General features: G+C 47.7%; 1 protein-coding gene across 9 annotated transcripts in view; it reads right to left on the bottom strand.

Moving 5' to 3' along the window:
• Nucleotides 1-17,405: 17,405 nt before the first annotated feature.
• The window catches only part of PTPRS (protein tyrosine phosphatase receptor type S), a 156,024-nt gene continuing 151,410 nt past the window's right edge, over nt 17,406-22,019 (bottom strand). For all 9 annotated transcript variants that reach the window (XM_068420469.1, XM_068420467.1, XM_068420468.1 and 6 more), the window contains 3 exons: nt 20,957-21,111; nt 20,127-20,262; nt 17,406-19,694 (listed from right to left, as the gene is read on the bottom strand). In XM_068420469.1, coding sequence (XP_068276570.1) covers nt 19,626-19,694; nt 20,127-20,262; nt 20,957-21,111 — 360 coding nt within the window. In that variant the 3' untranslated portion in view covers nt 17,406-19,625. The remainder of the gene's footprint in view (nt 19,695-20,126; nt 20,263-20,956; nt 21,112-22,019) is intronic.

Here is a 22,019-nt window from a genome sequence, read left to right on the forward strand (position 1 = left end):
TGAACATGAACCTGGAACTGTAGAACGCCCTTCCTTGGTGCAGGGCTTCTCCCTTTTTGTTTTAAATCCTTCCTTTTGGTTTAGGAAGGGCTTGTGCAGATGATCTATACTGACCGTATCGATGGCCATCAGGCTATTGAAAAGGACATAGGAAATGCACATTCCTGCCCTCCCCTTCCTCCAGTGAAATTATTTGTAAGTGTCTGAACATGTGCTATAAAAATAATGATTTTTTTTTCCCCTCCTCCCCCTAGATTAAGGATGTGATGTAGTTTTTGCATATTTTTTCCTCTGCCTCTAGGTTCATAATGAATTAAAGGCTGTTGAGCACTTCAGAATTACACTTCTTGGGGGGCTGAAGTCTCTTCATTTCTAAGTTTAAAGTCTTTTGTACCACAGGAGAAGGTGGCTCCCAGCTCTGATGGGTACAGCTGACCGATGAAGCTGAGACTGATGAAGAACAATGTGCTCTTTTCCTTCCTCTCTTAACCATGCAGGAGAAGAGGTCTGTCTTGCACCCCTTCCCAGAATCAAGAACCAAGGCCCAGGATTTGCTCTAGCTGGCTCCTTCATGAGAACCGGGGTTGCTAAACAGCCAGAGGTTGTTCTAAAATCCTTTATCTTTTAAATCACCAGTTTGTTGCTTCCTTTTTGGGGTCTGCTTCATCGCCTTCCAGTAGCCTTTCCTTCTAGCCCTTGGAGGTCGTGCTGACACTGAAGCTCTTAAAATAGCATCTTCCTGAACCTTCATTTAAACGCCTTCATTTCCTATCCTCAGCCCTGATACTTTTCTACAAATTCCTCTCCAGTTGTTGCAGTATGAGGCTAATGCTGCAGATTATGTGCAAGAAAATCTCCAACTTCCAGTCTTTCGCAGCTTAATGCTTTTTCTTGAGATGATCTGAGGAATCATCCTAGTGGGAAGAAGCTGCTGCTACGAAATCCGTTGGAATTTACACCCACACAAAGCTTACCTTTGAATTTAAGCTCTGCTATATTGCTGTAATGAGAACTAATATAATTTTAAAGATATCTGAAGAAGCAGTACATCCTTCCAACTGCCTGGATCAGTGATGGAAAGGCAAGGATCAAACCTTCTGTCCCTCTATCGCAGCCTCGCAGGGTGGAAGAGCTGTTTCCATGCAAACCCTCCTAAGTCACAGTGTGTTTCTGTTACTCACTGAGATTGCTACAGTGAAATATAGATGATGTAGGGTTACAGGAAATTATTCTGTGCCCAGGGAGACAGTGTGAATACTACAACTGCTGGAGTGAAGAGCTTTGCTTCCTACACGCTCCTCTAAGTACCGTTCGGGGCTGGATGACAGAGTGTAGATGAGCACAACTCATTAGCTGCCTCTTCTAACCTCTACATCTTCCTTATCCTTGGAGAAAGCGTATTTGTGTGCATCTTCTAAACCTCTGCAGCTGAGCTGCGTCTTTACTAAAGCACGTCTCGGTTTCCTCCTTTGCTTTTCCACGTTCTCCATTCGTGCCAGCTCCAGCTGGAGGTCCTGCCGGTCTGTCCTCCTCCAGCCCTGGACAGCGTGTTCCTGCACTGGTACCTGCTGGGCAGCTCCCTCCTCCTGCCTGGCCCTTGTCTCTGGTCCTGCCCCTCAGACTGCTTCGCCTGGGACTTGGCCATTAACACACCTGGGTTGCCAAGGTAGGGACGAGACGCCCGTACGTGATGCTTTGTCTTGCGCAAGTTTCTTCTTACTCCTCCGCAGAAGTCCAGCTCCCTTGGGCTGGCAGACAGCGGGGTGCCTTCACGCCAGCAGATGCTTTGAAACCTGTAGCATAGAAGCTGATAAAATTCCCTGAGTCAGTGTCACCAACTGCCACATGCACAATAAAGTCATTTTGTGGTAATTGATGGCAGCAATGGGAAGGTGGGGATCAACAGGCTGCTCATTCCTACTCTGGGGCCAGCAGAGATTTTTGCCGTGTGCCTGGAGAGCAGAACAGTGGGTGGAGATTCATTAACTCCTTGTCTGGTTGGAGAAAGATCTTCAGCTTAGTGAGAAGAAAGGGAGGAGATAATTCCTTTTTTTTTTTCTTTGTAAAGGACAGGATTATTTAGAAAACTGAAAATAGCAGCGTTGATTGGGTGAGACTGTTCAGTGCTGGGGCTGAATGGACAGCCCCAGCTTCCATAAAGCGTGATTAGATGTCTTCCACCTTGTCCTTTGCTGCGTTATGGTTCTGTCGCTCTGGATTTAGTGTGATAACTTCTAGTCCTGTTGAAACAAATGCATTATTGCCCATCCCCAGCATGCAAATCAATGTGAGCATGTTCACACGTGGTATTTTGGGGCTTTCCCGTTCATGGCCTCTCCTTCTGGCTTCCAGCTTCGCTGCTTGTACATGAGAGGTCACGGCCTTTCAGGCGCCACCTCTTTGGTGTTCTTTTTCCTTTCCTTTTTTGCTTCACTTTTGTGACTGTTCAGTTAAGAGAAAGAGCAGATGATGGAAAAAACCTTGTCACATGCTGTAGACATCTGTGCTTTGGCCAGTTTTGCAGAACTTCTGTTTCTTGAGGTTATTCTGTGGGGCTTTGTCTCTGTTCCTCTTCCCTTGCTGTTCATATTAGTTCTTCATCAGTAGTTCTCCTCCAGCTTGAACAAATTGCACCAGTTTAATAAAACTACTCATTAAACAGGTGGAATTCCCTTCTGGAAGAATGCCCGTGTTTTGGTTGGAGTGGTTTACTCAGAGAGTTTTAGCTCAGGAGCCGTTTTAAACTCAACTTAGCTTTGAACCTGGGCACGCTATTTTAGTTTAATAGCCATGTGAGCTGAACTAGTGGAATCTCTCATGAGGGCACGTCTTCTGTGGTGGTGGGCATCGTTCATCTGAGGGCTCAGAGGACGGCAGCAATAGATCAGCACGTTGCTTATGTCAGTTCTCTCTCTGGCTTGAATTTCTTCACAGCATAAGGTGAAGCGTTTCCTGCAGTAGGTTCCTTTGCTAGTGCTGCAGTAGGCAAGGCCTTGTTACTTTTCTTGTTTGGGCTTCTTTTCCCTGCCCTACCTATAGCTAAAGGTGGTCTAATAAGCTTTTTTACAGCCTTTTTGCAATAATTCAAAAGATTGCAGAGTCCTGACCTGCAAACAGACCAAGCTGGAAGGAGTGCAGGGTTGTAGAAGAGCTTTTTCAGGCGTGGGATTGTACTTGGACGGATTAAAGTGAGGTGCAACGCTGTCTGCATGGACCCTGCCAAGCGCTAGAGCCGTCCCTCTCACCAGGTAGGTGTGATAGCGGCTACGTACAGCTATTTCCACACTCTCCCCTCGTCTGACACGTTACTGCTGCCTCCCGGGGCGCCCAACTGCGTGTCTGTCTGTGGGGTGCACAGAGGAGCCGCGTGACGGGCGTCTCGTGCCCCTTGTTATCTCTTGTGACATTAGTTTCATGTTTCTTGGGTTAGAAGGACAATTTGTCCCTTTATCTCATTACAGGTTAATGAGGAGACCTTGCCAATGAGTTTAACCCTGTGAAATTTAGAGTCTGCTTCAGAGTACCAACCACAGGTGACACCTGCCAGTGCACCCTGAGTTTGTCAATGGGACTAAATATTGAACAAATTACTTGAGAATCCAGCAGAAACACTCAGAGTGGGTTTCTGCGGGTTCCTGATTTCCAGCCCCACATTCAGGTCATCTCTTGCTTCTGGTCTCATGAGCACTGGCACACACACAAAAAAAACCAAATCAACTTTGGCAAAATACCAAGACTTGATTGAGTTGGAGTTGTTGAGCTAAAATTATTTGGCAGCTTTGATAGCAAAAAAAGGACAACTCCTCGGTTTACTTGCACACCAATAGAAAATTACTGGGAGTTATTTATTCACTATTAGAGGAGCAAAACAAATTTTTTTGTTTCCAAGAGGGGGAAACGTAAAGGTCACTGTGCAAATATCACTTGGAATTACGTAGCAAGCACAGCTTAGCCCCTTTCCTCCATAGAATAAATAAGGATTTGGCTGTGTTGCAGCACAGTTGACTTTGGCTTACCTCTGCCCCCTCGCCTTGCCATTTCAGATGCCAGTTGCTAATATCCCCCAGCAAAGGAGCTCGTAGCCAAGCTGCCTCTGAAACAGGAGTGATACCCTCCCCTGTGCCCCAGATCATGGCTTAAAAATAAATAAATGGACAGATCCCTGCTCATCTGCTTCACTGGACGGAGCCATCTCTGGAACACAGCGAATTCTCTTTGATGAGGAGCGAATGGTCAGTTACCCATGATAGAAGCCAAGATGCTGCTGCCGTTTGGAAGAGCAGGGATTCATCTGCCTGACTAGAAAGATCACATCTGAGCTGATTGTAGGTACCGAAGGGTCACTGGATAATTTTCTCCGTGGAGAAGCAATGAGCTGGGGAGAAGGGCTGTTGCGCAAGCCCCATTTCCTTGTGTCTCCACTTAAATCTGAGGTTTATTTCCTTTTTGTTATCTTAATAGCTTGGAGCCACTAGAGAATATCTAGGCTGGAGAAGCTGTGCATCTGATTAATCTGGGATTCGGTTATAACACGGAATTAACGCTGCAATCCAGTAGCTTTGTGGCCTGCGTTGGGTGATTAGTGTGGGATTTTTGTCAGCGTATAGTGAAAAATCTGCCTGACTGCAACTGCTTCTGTGAGATCCCACTGCTTAGGGATGTTTCTGCTTTACAGGAGCAATTTGTCATAACATTTTTTTTACTACTTCAGAGCAGAGACAATTGGCTGCTTATTAAATGCTATGATTTCTCTCACTTCTGTAATGTTCTCAAATCAAGGACCTGGTCCGTTTTGTCCAAATCAATTTCTCTGCGGTTATTCTCAGTAGTAAGAGGTGTTCTCATTTTTTTTTTCCTAGCTGGGATGGAGATACTCATGCTCAGACCCACGTGCCTAACACTCGGTGTTCGAGTGCATCCTCCAGCCCATCACACAACCCTGTTTTCAGGGGCTAAACACCTGCAGCTGCCGTGGTCTTTGTGGAGCTCTGCGGTTTACACTTGTAGGTGCTTCCCTCGACTTGGGACATCATTTTATATTTTTTTTAAAAGATTTACTTTTAAAGCACTAAGACTTCATGTCTAGTTATAGCACGGCGAGAATCACTGCGGTATTTCGCTCTCAGCAGGTGATTAACTGCAAAGAGGGGACACAAAGCACTAACCCATCTCCCCTGCCACGCTGGGTTTTTCCTTACCCCATTTCCATTTCATCCCAGGCTCTCTCGGCCACTCCTGCTCCTAGACCAGAGTCTTTTTAACCTCATGCTCCCACCTTCACCAAAGGCCCAATAAAAGGGAGCATCCCCTCGGGTTTCTTTCGTCTCAACCACAGCGTGATCAAACCTTTCCAGCCCCCCGATGCGATGTGAGTTCAGCCTGTCAGTGTCTTGTCACCTCTCTGACGTGCTGTTTGCTGCCGTAGTCGGCACCCCGGGAAGGCGAGGCTGACAAGTGTAATTGTCACTGTGACAGGTCCATTGTGGGGGAGAAAATTTGTGCCTTTCAGAGCTGTCTCTCCGATAAAAAGCAGCAGTAAAATGGGAAATCAATCCCCTGGTGCAAGACTGACACGGGGATCGTGGGCAGGGGCTGCGCTCCCCTCGCCTGCAGCTGGGGCCTGCGGGGCCACGAGGTTTCTTTCCTTATCCCCTGTTTGAATTGAGAAAGGCAAAGCTTTAACCGCTCTGTCGCTTGCTCCTCTCCGCAGGTTTGCCCACCTTGGACGTGTCGTGTTCCCACACGTGCATGGACCCCTTGGTTTTGTGCAGGGCAGGGACGACGTCTTGGCTGAGCCTGGACCCCCGGGAAGGTGAGCAGGACCCCCAGGAAGGTGAGCAGGACCCCCAGGAAGGTGCACTGCCCAGCCCCAGTCATGGGCAAGTTAGTTCTCTCCTGGGGATCCATTTTGGCCGTGTCCGGTTGACGTCCCTCACTGAAGAACAGGAGGAACCCGTCCTCCTCAGTGTTCCTGGACCAAGGCTCTTCCCTCCCAGCACAGCTGTGCGACCTCAAACGATGGTGCCTAAATTAAAGGCCAATTGCCACAAGCTCTGGGTAGTGCCAGTGCTACCAGAACACAATTGTAGTTCCCTGACAACCCTCATTTCAAGCTGTTCATTGCTACATGATGACAGCAGTATTGAAACATCTCATGATCTTGGGCATCAGGTGTATTTTGGAGACAAAATTCAATGAAATTCAGTTTCTCTGTTGGTTTTCCTTTCCCGATTTCTGCCTGGGTACAGCTGGGCACAAAAACCCCCTCAGCTGAGAAGTTTTTATAGTCGCACCAAGATCTCTGAAACTATTTCTCCTAAAATATTCAGGTTTAGTCGCCGGCGCGAAGGAACAGTAGGGGAAGTTTCTTCTTTCGAACGGCCTTGCTTTCAATTTAACTACTCTCTGCTTTCCTGTAGAAAATTGCAAATAGGTTCTTCCAGCTGCTTTATTCCTACACCAGGTTAATTTCTTTCCTTGGGACTTGGCTGCGCCGTGTTGGCTGAGGAGGAGGAAAGTGCTGAGTTGCTCCCTCAAGCTCCTGGTATTTCCCTTAGGGCTTCCTCCAGTCCAGAGCAAGGGGGAAAAAAAAATATTAAAATCAAGGTAGTGGAACCCAGCACAAATTTTACACTTGTTTTTTATTTCAGTGTTTTCATGATTTATTAACTCCAAAGTAAATCAGGGAAATGTATTGCATTGTGTTTTTGTTACAGTAGCATCCTGCATACGTGATTTGGGTTAAGACTGTGTGATATAGGAATAAAACCCCACAGTTAAGACAAGCTTGTGCCTGGGAAATGGTTTTCAGTCTCTGTTGGGGAGATAGCACAGCTCTGTCTAGGACAGCGTGGAAAGGGACGGTGGTGAAAATAATGGGAACGTGTGGTTTGCTGTGTGTAATTACGAGTATTTGGGTGTTTTATTTTAGTGATGTAGTAGATAAATAATAAAGCATGAAATAAAATTGAGGCTCTTGGCCACTGCTAATGTGGTAGCGGTGACTCTTAGAGAAGGGTTTGAAGTCTACTGCCTGAAGGGAGGTTGTAGTGAGGTGGGAGTTGGCCTCTTCTCCCAGGCAACCAGCGATAGGACAAGAGGACACAGCCTCAAGCTTCACCAGGGGAGGTTCAGGTTGGACATTAGGAAGCATTTCTTCTCAGCAAGGGTCATTGGACATTGGAAGGGGCTGCCCAGGGAGGTGGTGGAGTCACCATCTCTGGAGGGGTTTAAGAAAAGACTGGACATGGCACTTTGTGCCATGGTCTAGTTGACATGGTGGTGTCAGGGCAACGGTTGGACTCGATGATCCCAGAGGGCTCTTCCAACCTGGTTGATTCTGTGAAGTTTACAGTTTCAGGGTAAATTTGGGGCAAGAAGGAAGAGGATTACACGGCATTTCTGCCACCCTTTGCACCTGCCTTCTCATAGTGACGTGGAGGGGAATGAGATTGTGAATGGATAAACTAATGCTTAATTTCTTTAAGTGATTATTTGCTTCCAAGTCGTCTCTGCCGTGCTCTGGCTGAACACTGCACTTCCAGAGGGGTGGAAACAAAATAAAAGTGAATTTTTTTTGGCATCATAGATGCCTTCCCCCTACGAACATGGGAGCGGACAAAACCCGCCAAGATCTGATACTGAAATCTGCTTGGAACAGCTGTCTGCTGACAAGTATAATAAACTGTATTAATAGTGTCATTATTATTCCCTAATTAAAAGCTAATAACTAAGAGTTAATTGCCTTTAAAAGATGAAGCAGTGCTATGGCAGGGATTTATCTCTGTTTTTCTTTGCTTGCCTGACTGTGCTGATATTTTCAGGCTAATTAATTGAATCAAATCTTACTGAAAACTAATAATCTCTCTGTGTCGATTCAACCAATTGAATTAAAAGGTGTTTGCTGTGGGCTCAGTTTTAAAAAATATATGTGTGTTCTTTGTGACTTGTTACCTCGGGTGGTGACAGTCAGTGTGGCACAGGGTACAGGGGCTCTCGGTGGCAAAATGTTTCGATGGGGAAAATTTTCCCCTGATGTTAAGAGAAGGGAACTGGAGCATCTTAGGAGCTGGAGGAATCCCACTGCCTCTCACTTGGTTATTGCTGAATAACTGCTCTAGTGCAGATGGACACAAAGCACCTGCAGCCTTAATAAATGAATCTTATCCAGAAACAGCAAAAATAAAATAAAATAAAATAAAATAATAAAATAAAATACAGCTTTCCTGAGATTTTTCTCTTCAGGTTCTTACAAGGGCAGGGACCGTTTGGAGGCACGGGTGTTGGTTTTGGGGTGTAGGTACAGCCGCAGACGCAGAGCTGTGCGTGAAACTCCCACCCCTGCCCCAAAAAGTAACACTTCAGCATCCCCCTTATAAGCTCCCGGCAGTTGTGTGATGCTAATTGAAAGGAACCAAATGTTCTCTTTGGAAGTTCTCTTTATCAGTGTTAATCTTCTGTGTGGACTAATTTTATTAAAGTTCCCCAAAGAACAAATTGTAAATTCATTAGTGCCCATTTTGGACCGCACCCTCCCTCATTTTGGGTAAAAAAAAAAAATAAAAAGGAGATTAGAAGTCATCTGGGCTCCATGATAATTAAAAAGAAGATGCTCAACCATAATTCTTAATTAAACAGTAATGAGATAAGAACTTGTGTAGTCTGCTTTTAGTCTGTTGGAAAGATGCAGAGGTTCCCATTGTAATTATGTGATTTATGATCTTCCACACAGAGATGTAATTAGTTTTTTTTCCCCCCCCTTTTTTAGAATTTAAACATTATTGAGATAAAAAAATTGTGCAGCAATTTGAATCTGCTTTTCCTGGTAGAACAGTAATTTAGTTTGATTTATCTTTAGGTTTCAACCTAAAAAATTCCTCTGTAGCTAAGAGGTGACATCCCAGGATACGTGTCTTGGACAAGCATTGCCCCATAGCTCATATTTTTATCCTAAATTCACCCAGTCCCATTTCCCTGCGGTACAGACCGTGCCCATAGCACCCAAGGTGGAAAAACCACCTCCCTGGCACAGGGAAAAAGGGCACAGTGGTTTAAGATCAGATGGGTGCCTGAAGGGAGAGAAGAACTTGAGGTCTCACCTGTGGAATAAATGTCCAGGTTAGAGGAACAGGATTTCTAGAGCTTGCTGCTTCCCCCCAGTAATGCTAAACTGACCCTAGTAAAAATAAAATAAAATAGCTAAGACCAAATCTCCAGGCCCTAAGCTCTGCGTGGCTTCTGCAGAGATTTACCTTGACGGGGGCAGAGGTGTTCGTCATAGGAACAGGGGGATTTGGTCAAAGGCTTGTGGCTGGTAAAAGACTATTTTAAAGAAGGAATTTCTCATGTGTTGCATCATCTGATGAGTCATGAGGTCCCACATCGCGCTCTCTTGGCACTGATGGTTCGTATCGTGTCCTTTGATGGTTCATTTCGTGCCTGACCTGGTGACCAGACCGTGGTGACACGAAGACTCCCCTGCTCCATCCTCCTGGCACCTCATGCGCTGCGACGGCTGCGTTCATTGTTGTACAGTTTATTGGCTATGAATATGGTTTGCAGTGATCGCCTGGTCACCTTTGGGTCCTGTTCTTCAGGGGGAACAGGGACAGGAGAGATGTCCCTCCTTTCCTCATAAACAGCAGAACATCTCCACCTGCCAAAGAGTTTTCTAAGTGGTGGTAAAGTATCTGGGAGCCTGAGCAGCAGCAGCTTCTGAACAGAACATGAGGGTCAACAACCAGTTTTCTTCTACTTTTGGAAGTGCAGTTTTCTGGGAATTGTATTCCTAAACATTTTTAAGATCCTTTCTTTTGTGTAACAGCTGTAGCAGCTTTTCTCTTTGCTTCTTTTTCAGATAAAGCAGCAGAGAAGAACACGAACTCCTTTGTTCCTGGCCAGGCAGGGGCCGTTAGTGCCACCCAGCTGCTTTGCTGCCCAAATCACACACCTGATGCCACTTTCTAGCCCTGCTTTGCTCCAGCTCCTGCTTCATCCTCCATTTGCTGCTCCAGGGGCTGGCCAAGGCAGGTCCGTGGGCAGGGGCTTGGCGTCACCGAGGGGCTTCGCTTTCCCCATGGATGGAGGTTGGCTGAAACTTCGTCGTGTTCGTGTTGCGAGATGGGGTGGATCTGCAGCTACAGGTACCATCGGCTTCTTAGCAATAATCCTTCCAACATGCTCTGCTTTGATGTTAGTCCCTTTTCTGCTTTGATGTCAGTCCCTTTTCTGCCTTGTCCCTCCTCTATCTTCTCCCAAGACATTTTCACCTCCCTGCTGTTTGTCCCCTGGCATGGGAGGGCTGGAGATCGAAATGTTTGTGTCTCACCCCCCAAATCCATGTTGTGTGCTGGTGTGAAGTGCCTGGGCACTGGCTGCTTCAGGAGGCTAAGGGGGCTGCTGTGGTGGTGGTGTGGAAAAGCTCATGTAGATCTGGCTCTGTCCTGGAGGTGGTGGTGGCCATGTGGCAACCAGGGAGACACCCTGGGCAAACCCAAGTCAAATGGAGCTGCCAGGAGACGGCACCGCTCGCCCAGTCTGCTGCTTGTGCCTCCCCGAAACCTGGCAGCGCTTCTCCTGAGGCAGCTCTTCAGCTTCTCCTCCCCAGCCCCTAAAAATGTCCCGTGGGTAACACCTGCAGGGCCCACGACATTTTTTTAAAAATAATTTGCATTTTTTTTATTTGCGTTGTATTTCTGGCTGTGTGATTCAGCGAGGCGCCGTATGCCTCGGCTGTCATCTCCAGGCCAGGCTGGAGGAAGGATTTGCACCTCACCCCCGAGGCAAATGCTCTACAAGCTTTGTTTCATTGTAGTGTTTTGGAGGAAGTGAAGGTGGATGCATATTATACCGACATTTCACTGTCTCTTCCTCCCCCCCAGTTTGGAAGAATATCTATAAATCCCTGCTGTGTCCTCCTGCTGTTAAAAGTAGCAGTATGGAAAATGTGATTTCCGTCTCATCTATTTAAAAATGATTGTATGGATTAAAAAAGCAAGCAGAAGGTCTCTGCTGCTCTTTAGCTCGGTGTCACTACGTCCTGTTGGAAGTCTCACGGCTGCAGGTCGCTGGCACATGCTCGTTTGTGTCGACAGTAACGCTGGAGGTGCTGGTGCCGTTGTGTTTGGTGGGATTTGGAACGTAGTGGAGATGCCTTCAAAAAATCTGGCCTTGTTGAGGTGTCTTGATACGATTGTGCCGTGATGAGTTGTGTTAGAAAGCCACGGTCAAGTTTTATTAAGAAAAGTCCCTTTGGTCTCTGGCAGAAATGAATCGGGTTGCTGGAAGGGACTGAATTAAAAATAAGAACCCCAAATGCACATTTCCACTGGATTGCTTTGTCCGTCCCTTGTTGTTGTCTGGGTTTGGCCAAGGAAAGCGAAGGAGGTTGCTCAGGTCCAGTCCTGGTGCTGCCGTGGGGGTGAGGAACAGCCACCGTCCCTCCACTGAGGCTGAACACATGGATGGACACCTCCTGAACCTCAAACAGGGCACTGCTTGCCCTAAAAACCTACATATATATATATAAAATGAGTCTGGCTGGTTCTTTGTTTGCAGACGTATCGGTGTGCTGTCCCCATCCGTGCCGTGGGGCTGCTGGTTGGTCTGGTGGGAAGTTCTTGGCTCTCCCAGCCAGACCGAGATGGAAGGAGGGTCTGGTGGAAGTGGGACCTGACTTAGTGATGTTTAGCAATTTCCTGAACACCACCTTACGTGCAGCTCAGGCAGAACGTTATGTATTTAAAGAAAAGATTCTTTTTTTAATCATTTGGACACAATTTTTTTTTTTAGGGGGGTTTATTATCCTCGGTAAGCCTGGGATAAAGCCCTTGTGTAACCCATTAATCTAGGCTTGCCATCTGCACGTATGTGCGTGCTGTACGTATGCATCGCCGTGTACGTACCCAGATGGATGGAGCCCCAAACTCTCTTAATCAGGAATCTCTCTTTAATGACTTGAAGGGAATCCTGCGTGTCGGTCTTGCGAGAGATAAAGGCGAGATAACAACGGGGGTGTTTGATCTCTGTACGAATTGCAAAGGGATCTGGAGTTATCGCCGTAGCGTGTGGATGGGTGGGCAGATAAGTCGACAATAGAAGAGGTGGATGAAGGATGGGCTGGGATGGAGAGAGCGCGCTGTTAATAAACAGGAACGTAGCGCTGCTGTTCAGGGTTCAGCCACCTTCCCAGGCTGGAAACAATCTAATAATCTGATTTTATTGTGGATAGTTAATGCCCGCGCAGGAGGCAGACGCAGCCGTGTGCCTGGGTGAAGCTTCAAGCAATCACCTTGTTTTAACTGCTCGTGGCTGCATGGTTATGCCCTCGTTAGTCTCCAGGACAGTGTTTTCTCCATAATTCTGTCTTCTTTATCTGCCTTTAAAATATATGGCCCCGTTTCCACTCCAGGGATGTGTTAAACAGCAGTAAAAGGTGAGGGGCTGTGCCTTACCCCTCCGCCCCAGCCCTCCTCACGCACTAGTTGGGAGGTGAAGCTGTTCCACACCTCCTGTATCATCTCTAGTAAGAAATAAGTGTTAAGTAAGAACGACACTTGGCATTCAAACTTAATTTGTCTTTTGGATCTCCACTGCTGGCAGAGCTGGGTCCCAACCCTGCCGTGAGCCGAGAGGTCAGTGGGTGTGGAGTGAGCCCAACGTCACCATCCCCGCTACAGATGGATTTGGTGGTGGGGACGTGGGGACGGGCAGTGGATCCATCCCTACGAACCCAGCGTGATTCAGCTCACGCAGCACCATCAATGCCTGTCAGCCCAGGAGGGGGACGTCCAGGGCATCTCAGTTCTCCACACTTGGGGTGGCAACCCAGGGTCTGGGGACCGTCCGTGGAGTCAGAGGTGTTGGGGTCATGCTGTTGGCATTGATGTACGTAGGGTTTCACTAGCAAACAAGGCTCTGGCTTTGTAGGAAGGGCAACAGCTACCACGTGGATCTGGGATGGCTCTGGCTGTGCTGGGACTTGGTCCTGTCAGAGCAGGAGGGATGTCAGCAGTTGGTGGCAAGAAGGTGGTGGCCACGGGTGGCCTTTTCCTTCAGACCCTACTGAAGCGAGGAGGAGAAGGTGTGACGGTTCTTGGGCTCCAGCTCCTGTCTTGCTCCAACACGGGATTTGCTCCTGGAAGCAGGAGAGGGTTTCTGTGCAGCCGTGGGCGCAGAGGAGGGGTGGTAGTGTGGCTGGGCAGGTGCCTGTTGTGACACTGCAGCAAAAGGGATTGCGATTGGTCTGGTCTCCTTCTTAGGGAGGTTGGGAGAAGTCTCCCCGTATCCTTCTCCCGTGGATGGGATTGTTGAGACAGTCAGGCAGTTTCCTCAGTGCCTACGAGGGTATTTACTTTTTCCATTTCAGTTCTACATCTGTTCAGTTACTGACTTGGAATTTGCAACCATCTTATTTAGGAGAAGGAATTGATTTCTCATTCTGTTACTGCTTCTCTTGGTATAATTAAAGCATATTGCAACATGAAGATTTTCCTCCTGGCCTGGAAACTGGTTTGCCACTTGGGTAATTCTGTAAACCAAGGAAGGCTTTTCCTTTTCCTCTGGAATGTAAATTACAGTTACATCTGCTTTAAAGTCTTTGTTCTGCTGCAGGGGACTGAAGGGGCTCTTGGTTTAGGTTTGTGCCGAGGCGTAGGGGCTTTTGCAAATCGATCCCTTCGTGATTTGGCATCCAGGCCGCTGCAAATTAAAGCTGATGCACGAGCTGGTTTTGCCCAGCGTGGTGTAAATGAGACCTGGGACAATCCTGCTCCCTCCGAGCCCCCGAGAAGGGCTCTCTTCTGCCGAGCGCCGTCTCAGCTTCGTGCAGCAGCACCAGGTTGCCCGTGGGGGTCCGGGTGCCCCCTCTGCCCTCACGGCCCTGCGGGACGTCCCACGTCTGCGCTGCCTGGGGCTGGGGCTGAGGTGGCCAGGGGGTGTGAGGGTGGTCTGGGGTCCGCAGGTGGCCCTGGCGAGGGGGCTCAGGGCTTGGTGGCCTTACAGCAGAGAAAGAATAATTCAGAATTGACCTTTAGATGTAGAATAAATAGAGTGGAGGGAGGGCTTAGAGACATTTATTAAACAGTGGAAAGAATCGGTTCAGGATTTGTGTGCAACTGATGTCAGAAATGCTGTGAGCCCCGCTGGGTGCTGGAGGGGGCTGGGGGGGAGCAGTGCCCAAGGCAACATTGGTGCTCGTCGTGGGGGAGCATGGGGCTGGGTCAGCTCCGGGTCCTGCCAGGGCTGCTCCAGGCTGCTGCTCCGTGGGCAAACACTGACGTGGGCCCTGGGCCACATCCTCAATGTCTCTCTAACCTTTAGTAAAAGCGATTCCCTTGTAAACACACCGTCTGTGCTTTAACCCTGATCCTCAGGAAGGAATCGTATCAGTGCAGATCTAGAGCTCTGTGACAGTCCTTTTGGGTAAAAATATTACCTGCAATAATTTACCCTTCCACCCTGTACTCACATCTCTAATAAACTTGCCATCAAAGCTCTGTTGGAGCTCGTAGTAAAGAAAGAGTGAGAGAGATTAAAAAAAAGACCCTTGGATCGATAAGAAACAAGAGCCTTCCCTGCTGAAAATGGGCATTAATGGGCCATCACTTAGTGTTTAATTAAAATAAAAGGGAAGTCAGGTGTGTGCCAGGGTTCAGGCTGGTGCTGTCTGGCAGAGCAAGGACTGAGCTTGGCGCAAGAACGCGGGTTTCACTCGCTCTTCACAGCGAGGAGCGGTGCCGCGGTGCAGCCGGGGTGGACCACGCGCATCCCGGGATCGTTTACATTTAATCCCAGCATGAGCACGTCGGTCTGTCGCATTCAGAAATGACAAGTTAGAAGGTAATTTCAGCAGCTTGTGAGCCCCAATAAAAGGCTGCGTCAGTGGGACTGTCACGTGCAGGTTTTTCAGTGTGTCCGTGGCTGAGGCTGAGCCTGTCCTGGTCGAAAGCAGAGATGGAGAATAAAACCTGCTGGTTATCTGGTGTGATAAACCCTATCTGAGACAAGCTTTGCAGGATGAATTACACTGAGCCAAGCCAAGTGTTCTGGCTGGGGGGTTTTTGTGGAGCCGAGCTCAGGGCTCTGCAGGGGCTCCGTTATCCCTCCCTGCCCCAGCAGCTCGTACATGGTACCTGCTCTTTGCTGATGGCCTTTCTGCTGTCATCTTTAGGTGTGTAAAAGCGCAAGGACCGGTGTGGTTTGGCTCTGATGGTCCCAGTCAGCCCCTGCCTGGCCCTGAGTGATGTGAGGTGTTGTTTTTTTTTTTTCCCCAGCCCCCCGATGACCTGTGGTACCTCCACACCAGCCGTCCCCGCCTGGTCTGGCTGGGGAACCGCAGAGCCGTTTATTGGCGATGGATGTCTCTGCTCCCTGCCTCATCAGCGGGGGTTTCTCTGGGTGGCCAGGTCAGGCCACCTCAGATGGGTTTTTCTGTGCCAGAATCATTCTCAGCAGCATCCCAGCGTGTCCATCGGCTACGGACGGGCTCTGCTGCCTCTCTCCTCCCACGTGCTCTTCCTCATTTTGTGCTGTGAGGAGGAGGAGGGAGCAGAGTTTATTACCATGGCTACAAACTCTGCTTAAACGTCTTCTCATGTATTTTAAGTTTTGCGTGGAGTGATACAATGGAGATCAGAAGGCAAAGATGGGATTTTTCCCAGCAACGCTGCTTGTGTTTCTTGACCTTCCAAGAGGAGCTGCTGTAGGACCAGTGTCATTTTTAAGTCTTTGCAGCCTTACTCTTGCGCTGAGATTTCACTTTGTATTATTTGCTTCACTAACCGGCTTCCTCCTGGATTGGTTGGTTGTTTTTGGAATCATTTACTTAGTTCTCAGCTGTTCTAATTCTCTTTGTCACTCACCTTCCTGTGCTCCATGCGGTGTTTTTTTTTCTTCTGTAAGGGTTTTGCATCTCAACACGAGGGATGGGCACAGCAGCTCCAAAAAAAAAGAATAGAACAAAAAAAAGAGACTGAGAGCAGCGATGAGTGATCAGCATCACGGAGAGATAAGAATAGTATTGCTGCGAGCACAGAGCAGGTAGGTGGAGGGGGAGGGAGGGAGGAGGGAGGCTGCTGAACAGAGCTTGGAAGAAACATCAGTTTTTCCTTTTTATTCAATGATAAAAAAGTGAGCATCAAACCCCAACGCACCGATTGATGTGAGCGTGATGAAAGGCATCTGTCCCGTGCTGCACGGCTGATCCGTAGAGCTCTGTGCTACAAATGATCTCTGAATCCGGGAGATTATGACGAGACAAACCCCATTACTATTCATGGACTGCCCGGAGGTCCTCACGTACATGAGACATGATTAGAAACCAGGAGGGTTTTGTGGTGTGTTTTTTTTTTCTTTCTCCTTTTTTCCTGTGCCATCGAGTTGTTGCTGTTTGATGTTTGTCTGGCTCCCCACCCCTGGCTCTACCTGTCACGTGGAGTAACAACGTTTTGAGGGTGATGTAATGCCCTGGGCTCCCAGCTCACCTGAGGGTTCATCACGCTTCTGTGCTAACGTGCTAATTTTTTTATTTTTCTTTAAGCTTGAGACAAAATGCTGGTGGTGTCATTGTAGGAGGGAGAAGAGGGTTTGTGCTGGTACAGCCCATCTGTAAAGGTGAGGGGAAAAATACCTGATACAGAATATACAGAATATTCCCATCACCCTCCTGCTGCTGCTTCCAAACCTGTGTCCTCGCCAGCCCTTCCCTGCTGAGCTCCTTTCTGCCTTAACGTGGATGAAGCGGGAAGCTCGCTCTGGACTGAGCCTACCTGTTAAGCACAGACTTACTAAAGACTGGTTTAGCTTCTTGGCCATCACTGGGGCTCAGCTGGACAAAGTTTTTTAAGTGGCTCACATTGGCACTGAGAAGGCAGCTGGAGTCTGTGCTTTCAGCATTGCTGTGACTGTTATTGCCGACAGCGTAACGAGGGAGATCTCTGTCTGCTGGGGCCAGGAGCTTCAAAGGGGGACCTTTGGCTTTTGCTGCTGCCACCTTCTGCTTTGAGTACATCTGTTTCTTTACTGAGATTTTTTTTTTTATTACTTGCCTGCAGGCTTGGAGCTGTTGTCCAGAGGCAGGATGGCACCTGGACTAGCTCAGGGCTGTTGGTGACCTCTTCCCACCTGGACTCCAGAGCGAGCAGGGAAGGGGACAGGATCTGCTCCTTCCCAAGCCACTGTCCCACATAAGGGGAACACAGAGCTCCCTGAAGGTTTTAACCCTCAAGGTAGGCATAACCCACGCGCCCGGGGCTGCTTGGTTGAGCCGCGCTCCTGGGCAGAGAGAGAGCAACCTCCCACCCGGCCGTGGGCGCTGGCAAAGAGGTTTGTGCCGTGGCTGCGGTGCCCAGAGCAGCTGCTTCGCTCCCTGCCCGCTCCTCCCACCACAGAGCTTTGCAGTCGGGGCCTTTCAGACAATCTTCCTTTAATACAAAGTCAATATATCTACATACACAGTGGTATGAAAACCACTTACTGTTTCAGTTTGAAATAACAGTGTGAAAGCAACAGCACTTTGCTCTCATACAAAGGAAAAAAAAAAACCTCCCCCCCCCCCCCCAAATTGTCCAGTAAGATTTTGCTGCAACATACTTAGAAATTTGGGCAACTTTCACACAAATAAGAAGTAAAATCTCGAAGAAGCCTTTCGTTCGTTTCTTTTTTTTTTCCTTTTTCAGTTAAAGACAGGAAAGAGGTGGTGGTGGGGTTTTCTGGGTAGCACTTGATGGCCATGATTACCCCTTCTAGAAAAATAAAAAAAAAAAAAAAAAGGAAAAGTCAGAGGCAAGCAGTGTTGAGGGCAGGGCGGCTGTGCCCAGACAAGCTGTCCTCTGCTGCTTCTGCAGGAAACTCCTCGTCACACTTGCAGGAGCGTGAGATCTCCAACCCAGCGCACGGACAGACTTGGGCCATTACCTACAATACACCTCTAATGTTAAAAAAAAAACCCCTTATGTGTGCCCTGGGTCCAAAATTGCCGTCTTTCTGTCTTCAGTCCTTGTGTTTCATCTCCCAGTTCACCCCTGGCCCTGGTAAGACCAACACCGTGGCCACAGGTGAAGGGGAGGGGTTGGCACTGCCCCCCTGCCTGCTCCTCTTCCCCCCTTCCAGACACACGCGATTTGTCTGCGATTGAAAACAAAAGAACCCAAAAAAAAAAAAAAAATCCAGAAAGGACATTTTTGTTCTTACATGAGCAAGTTAAACCTTTTAAATGGTAGAAAAGCAATATGTAGAAGTAGCAATTTGCACTGCATTTTTATATATCACAGCCATTACACGTAACATTTCTACAGTGAAAAAATAGACTGTCTTTGAACATAATATGAACAAATAAGCAAATTTTTCTTTTAAATTCATTGACTGATATTCTTTGTCTTTTTTTTTAAAAAAAAAAGGAAAAAATACACTATTTAAAAAAAAAAAAAGGTAATGTCACTTGTTACAGTTACATCGATACTTTAAAGAAAGCCACTCACAGTATATGCCATCGACTGCATCTTACTCGATCTTTCCCAGTTATTTATACAGCTGGGGCACGTTCGTAGCCGTGCCAAGGGCCTTGGTGTGACGTGGGACCGGGACAGCCCCGAGGGGATCTCTGCATCGCTCCCGGAGCGCCGCAGGGTGCTGAGGTGAGGGTCTGGCAGCAAGAAGTGGTTGCTATTGGAAATAACATCTCTTCAGGGTGCTCCTGGGGCTCCTTTCCTGGCAGCAGGAGGGGTTGTGTGGCTGTGCAAAGAGAAGGGGCAAGGGGCTGCCTTTCTTTACCGGGGTAAAATTAATGCCTTTGTGTGAGCTGGGTGTGCTGAAAAGGGGACCAGAACCAGCAGCCAGGGAACCCAGCCCCAGGGAGCTGCCACCTCTACCTGTGTGCAAGGGGAGGGGGCCCCACCACACAGCCAAGTCTGGGTTTTATCTCTCTGTTTCTTTCTCTATAATTTTAAATATCCTAAAAAATAAATTTTGGAATTAGAAGAAATGAGGAATGTTCCAAGTATTCAAAAGGTGAGCTATAAAACCTCTCGCGTGGCAGGGGGCATTCAGCGAACGCTGTTTGCAAGGTGCCTGTAAGCCCAGACTCATCCCAAGGTTGATACTGAGGTTATTAAGACTCCAGCTAGAAGAACTCCTGACCCTACGTCTGCCTAAGTGTTGAGATTTAGTTCCTTTCCTTATCTTTTACAGAACACCTTCAATTCTGCAAGTGACTTCCTTTAAAGACTGCCAACTATATTAGTAAATAAACTGAACTCTAATGATGTAACCAAAGTCGGTTTCCTTCCCTTCGCCAGCAGTAACGTTTCGCAAGGTGTGTTTTAGCTTTTGGGTCTGTTTCATGATGTCCATACGTCCTCCACAGCGAACACCACTTGAGGTAACAAGAGCAGTTCACCACTTAAAGCAGTCCTCCAGCAATCTCCTGAGCTGCCTCTTCACATCCAGGTTACAACACGGAGTTCCTGAAGGGGTGTTCCTTTCAATCCTTCCCCCTGCTCCCCAACGCATCGTCCAGATGAAAAGGTACTTCTTCTGAGTCAGTTTTATAAGTTCAAGCGCTCCTCCTGGGTCAAAAGAGGCCTTCCAGGACTTAAGTGGTTGGTAGAGTCCGCACAACGGATGGCTTTTTATGTTGCATAGTGATCAAAACTCCCCAGATACTCCAGAGCTGCCTGGTAACAGAACTGGTATTCATCCTGCCAACAGCAAAGAGAACCAGCTTCAGAGGTTTGGAACAACCCTTGAGGCTCCCCGCCCCGCTCTCCAGCGAGCACACACCCGGGCAGGAACCGGGCACGGACTCTTTGATTCTCAAAGAGCTGCGACCTGCTGGGAAAGGAAATCCCTTCCCTTTCTTGTTTGTGCATCTCGCAGGTACCAGCCACCCCACCACCAACCTTTCTGGCTCTGAAGCCCACGTGTGCTGTGTTTAGAGCTGGGGATGAGGTAAGAATCGAGGCTGGCAGACTGGGATGAAATCTTTAAGAAACTTTATAACAATTGGAATTTTTTTTTTTAATTAGTTAAGTAAAATCAGCAGCACAGCCTGGGCCTGGTCTGCAGCCGTGGTGCTTCGCTGCTCAGCCCTCAGAGCCGTGCCACGGGACGCGTTCCCCACCCCGCCTCACCTCTGTTTGCACCATAGCAGGTCGTTGTGTTCGCAGCATCTTTACTGTCTGGAAAATATCTACAACACCCTCGTAACGCATTCGTTCCAGGACGATACTCAATGTGATGAACACTCCAGTCCTGCCCACGCCAGCACTGCAGGAATGGGAGGAAAAAAAAAAAGAGACTCTATGTTACAATGTTCAAACGCTTTCCTAACTGCTGAGGTTACGGCATGGCTGAGCTGTGTCCTGTGAACGTGTTAGGACTGGAGGGGCTCAGTCCATCCTCCCGGAGGTGGGAAATAGTAAAACTGCCAGAGTGTGTGACCCAAACAAATGTTTGAGAAAGTGAAATAAAAAAAAAAAAAACAAAAACACTAAAAGCTTTGGGTAGTGATAAACAGCATTCAGCGTGAAAATTATTACTAATATGTAACATTAGGCTTTTTAAATTAAATAATTTGAAGAACGCATTATCCTCTCCTGCTCAGGGGTAGGGAGGTACAGTTCTGGCTATCAGCAAATGAGACTGTAGTATTAGAGGTGCAGAACTGGTATAAAAATACTTCTAATTCTGCAGGTCAAATATGAACACTGTGGTTCCCATTCCCTTCAAGTATCAGCACTGCACAGCTCTCCCCTGGGTATGAAGGGTCAAAGGCCCTGTGGGCAGTGCCCAGGTGGGAAGGGAGATGAGTTTGGTTGGCAGAAGCAACAGCGTTTGGCACCCCCTCAAAATCTGCCTGCAGAGATGGGGTGGGAAAGGAGGGGAAGAGCTGCAGGATTTTGATTCCTTCTGCTCTTTTCCTCCTCAGATGAATTAGATGTTTCCATTCAGACGTTCCTACCTGCAGTGGACAGAGATGGGGCCATCCTGGCCGAACTGTTCCTTGGTCTTATGTACCTGCCCAATGAAATCGATAAAACCTTCTCCTGATTTTGGCACGCCTTGTTCTGGCCAGTCAGTGAACTGGAACTGACGAACAGTTCGTGACTGACCGTCCTGGGGGAAGAAAATAGTGTTATTTAAACCATCCTCTATTTGTGGGACTAAATACAAAAGGCAAAAAAACCCTCAAAAACAAACCACCCCATTTTGTTGCTAGTTCATTAAGGGGCACAAAAAGTTGAACCAACTTTGCCTTATATTAAAAAATGAAAAATAGAAAATAGATCTATTTTATATGTATAACGATGAAGCTGCTCATGCTGCAGCTGCCGTTGCTGGAGTCGGTCTGTCAGCGCAGATCTCCGCTCTGGCAGGTGTGCTGAAAGCTCTGCCCACTGCAAAGACTGCACAGATGGAGGCTTCAGCAAAGGAACACTAAAGGTGAGGTTATGGCCTCTCTATCCATCTTGAGAAAGAGTTGCCACAGTGTCAGAATTGCAGCTGACAGCAAGATAAATCTTGTTCTACCAGGACTGATGAGGCATCCTCCTCCTCAACCTTGCAAATAGAATTATCAGGGTCTGTAATACTGGCAGCCTCAAAGGCAGAAGACTCTGCTTTGGGAGTGAGGGTTACATTTGCTAAACAAATTTCAGAAGGTCCTGAAATATTCCTTCGGAGGAGAAATCTGACTTTGAATTGAAGATTATTGGAGTGAATGGGCCCCTTTGAATAGGAGTAATGGTGGCTCCTCTTAAAGCCAGAGGAGAAACATGCATTTTCTGTAGGGTGCAGAGTATCCTTTGCAAGTCTGTTTTTTTTGTTAGCTGTTGGGGAGATAGATACTATTTTCTGCCTTCATCTCAAACAAGCTGCAAGTAAAACCAAAAGCTGGGTACACCTCAAAGTGACTCACTGCTGCGATTAGTGAGCAGAGGTTAGAAAACTACTTTCAGTTTGCAAGAAGATATATTGAAGTACAATCTGTCTGTGTTTGTGTGTTTGTTCCTCATCACAACTAA

Source organism: Nyctibius grandis, chromosome 31 (genome assembly GCF_013368605.1).
Source record: "Nyctibius grandis isolate bNycGra1 chromosome 31, bNycGra1.pri, whole genome shotgun sequence".
Classification (NCBI taxonomy): Eukaryota; Metazoa; Chordata; class Aves; order Nyctibiiformes; family Nyctibiidae; genus Nyctibius; species Nyctibius grandis.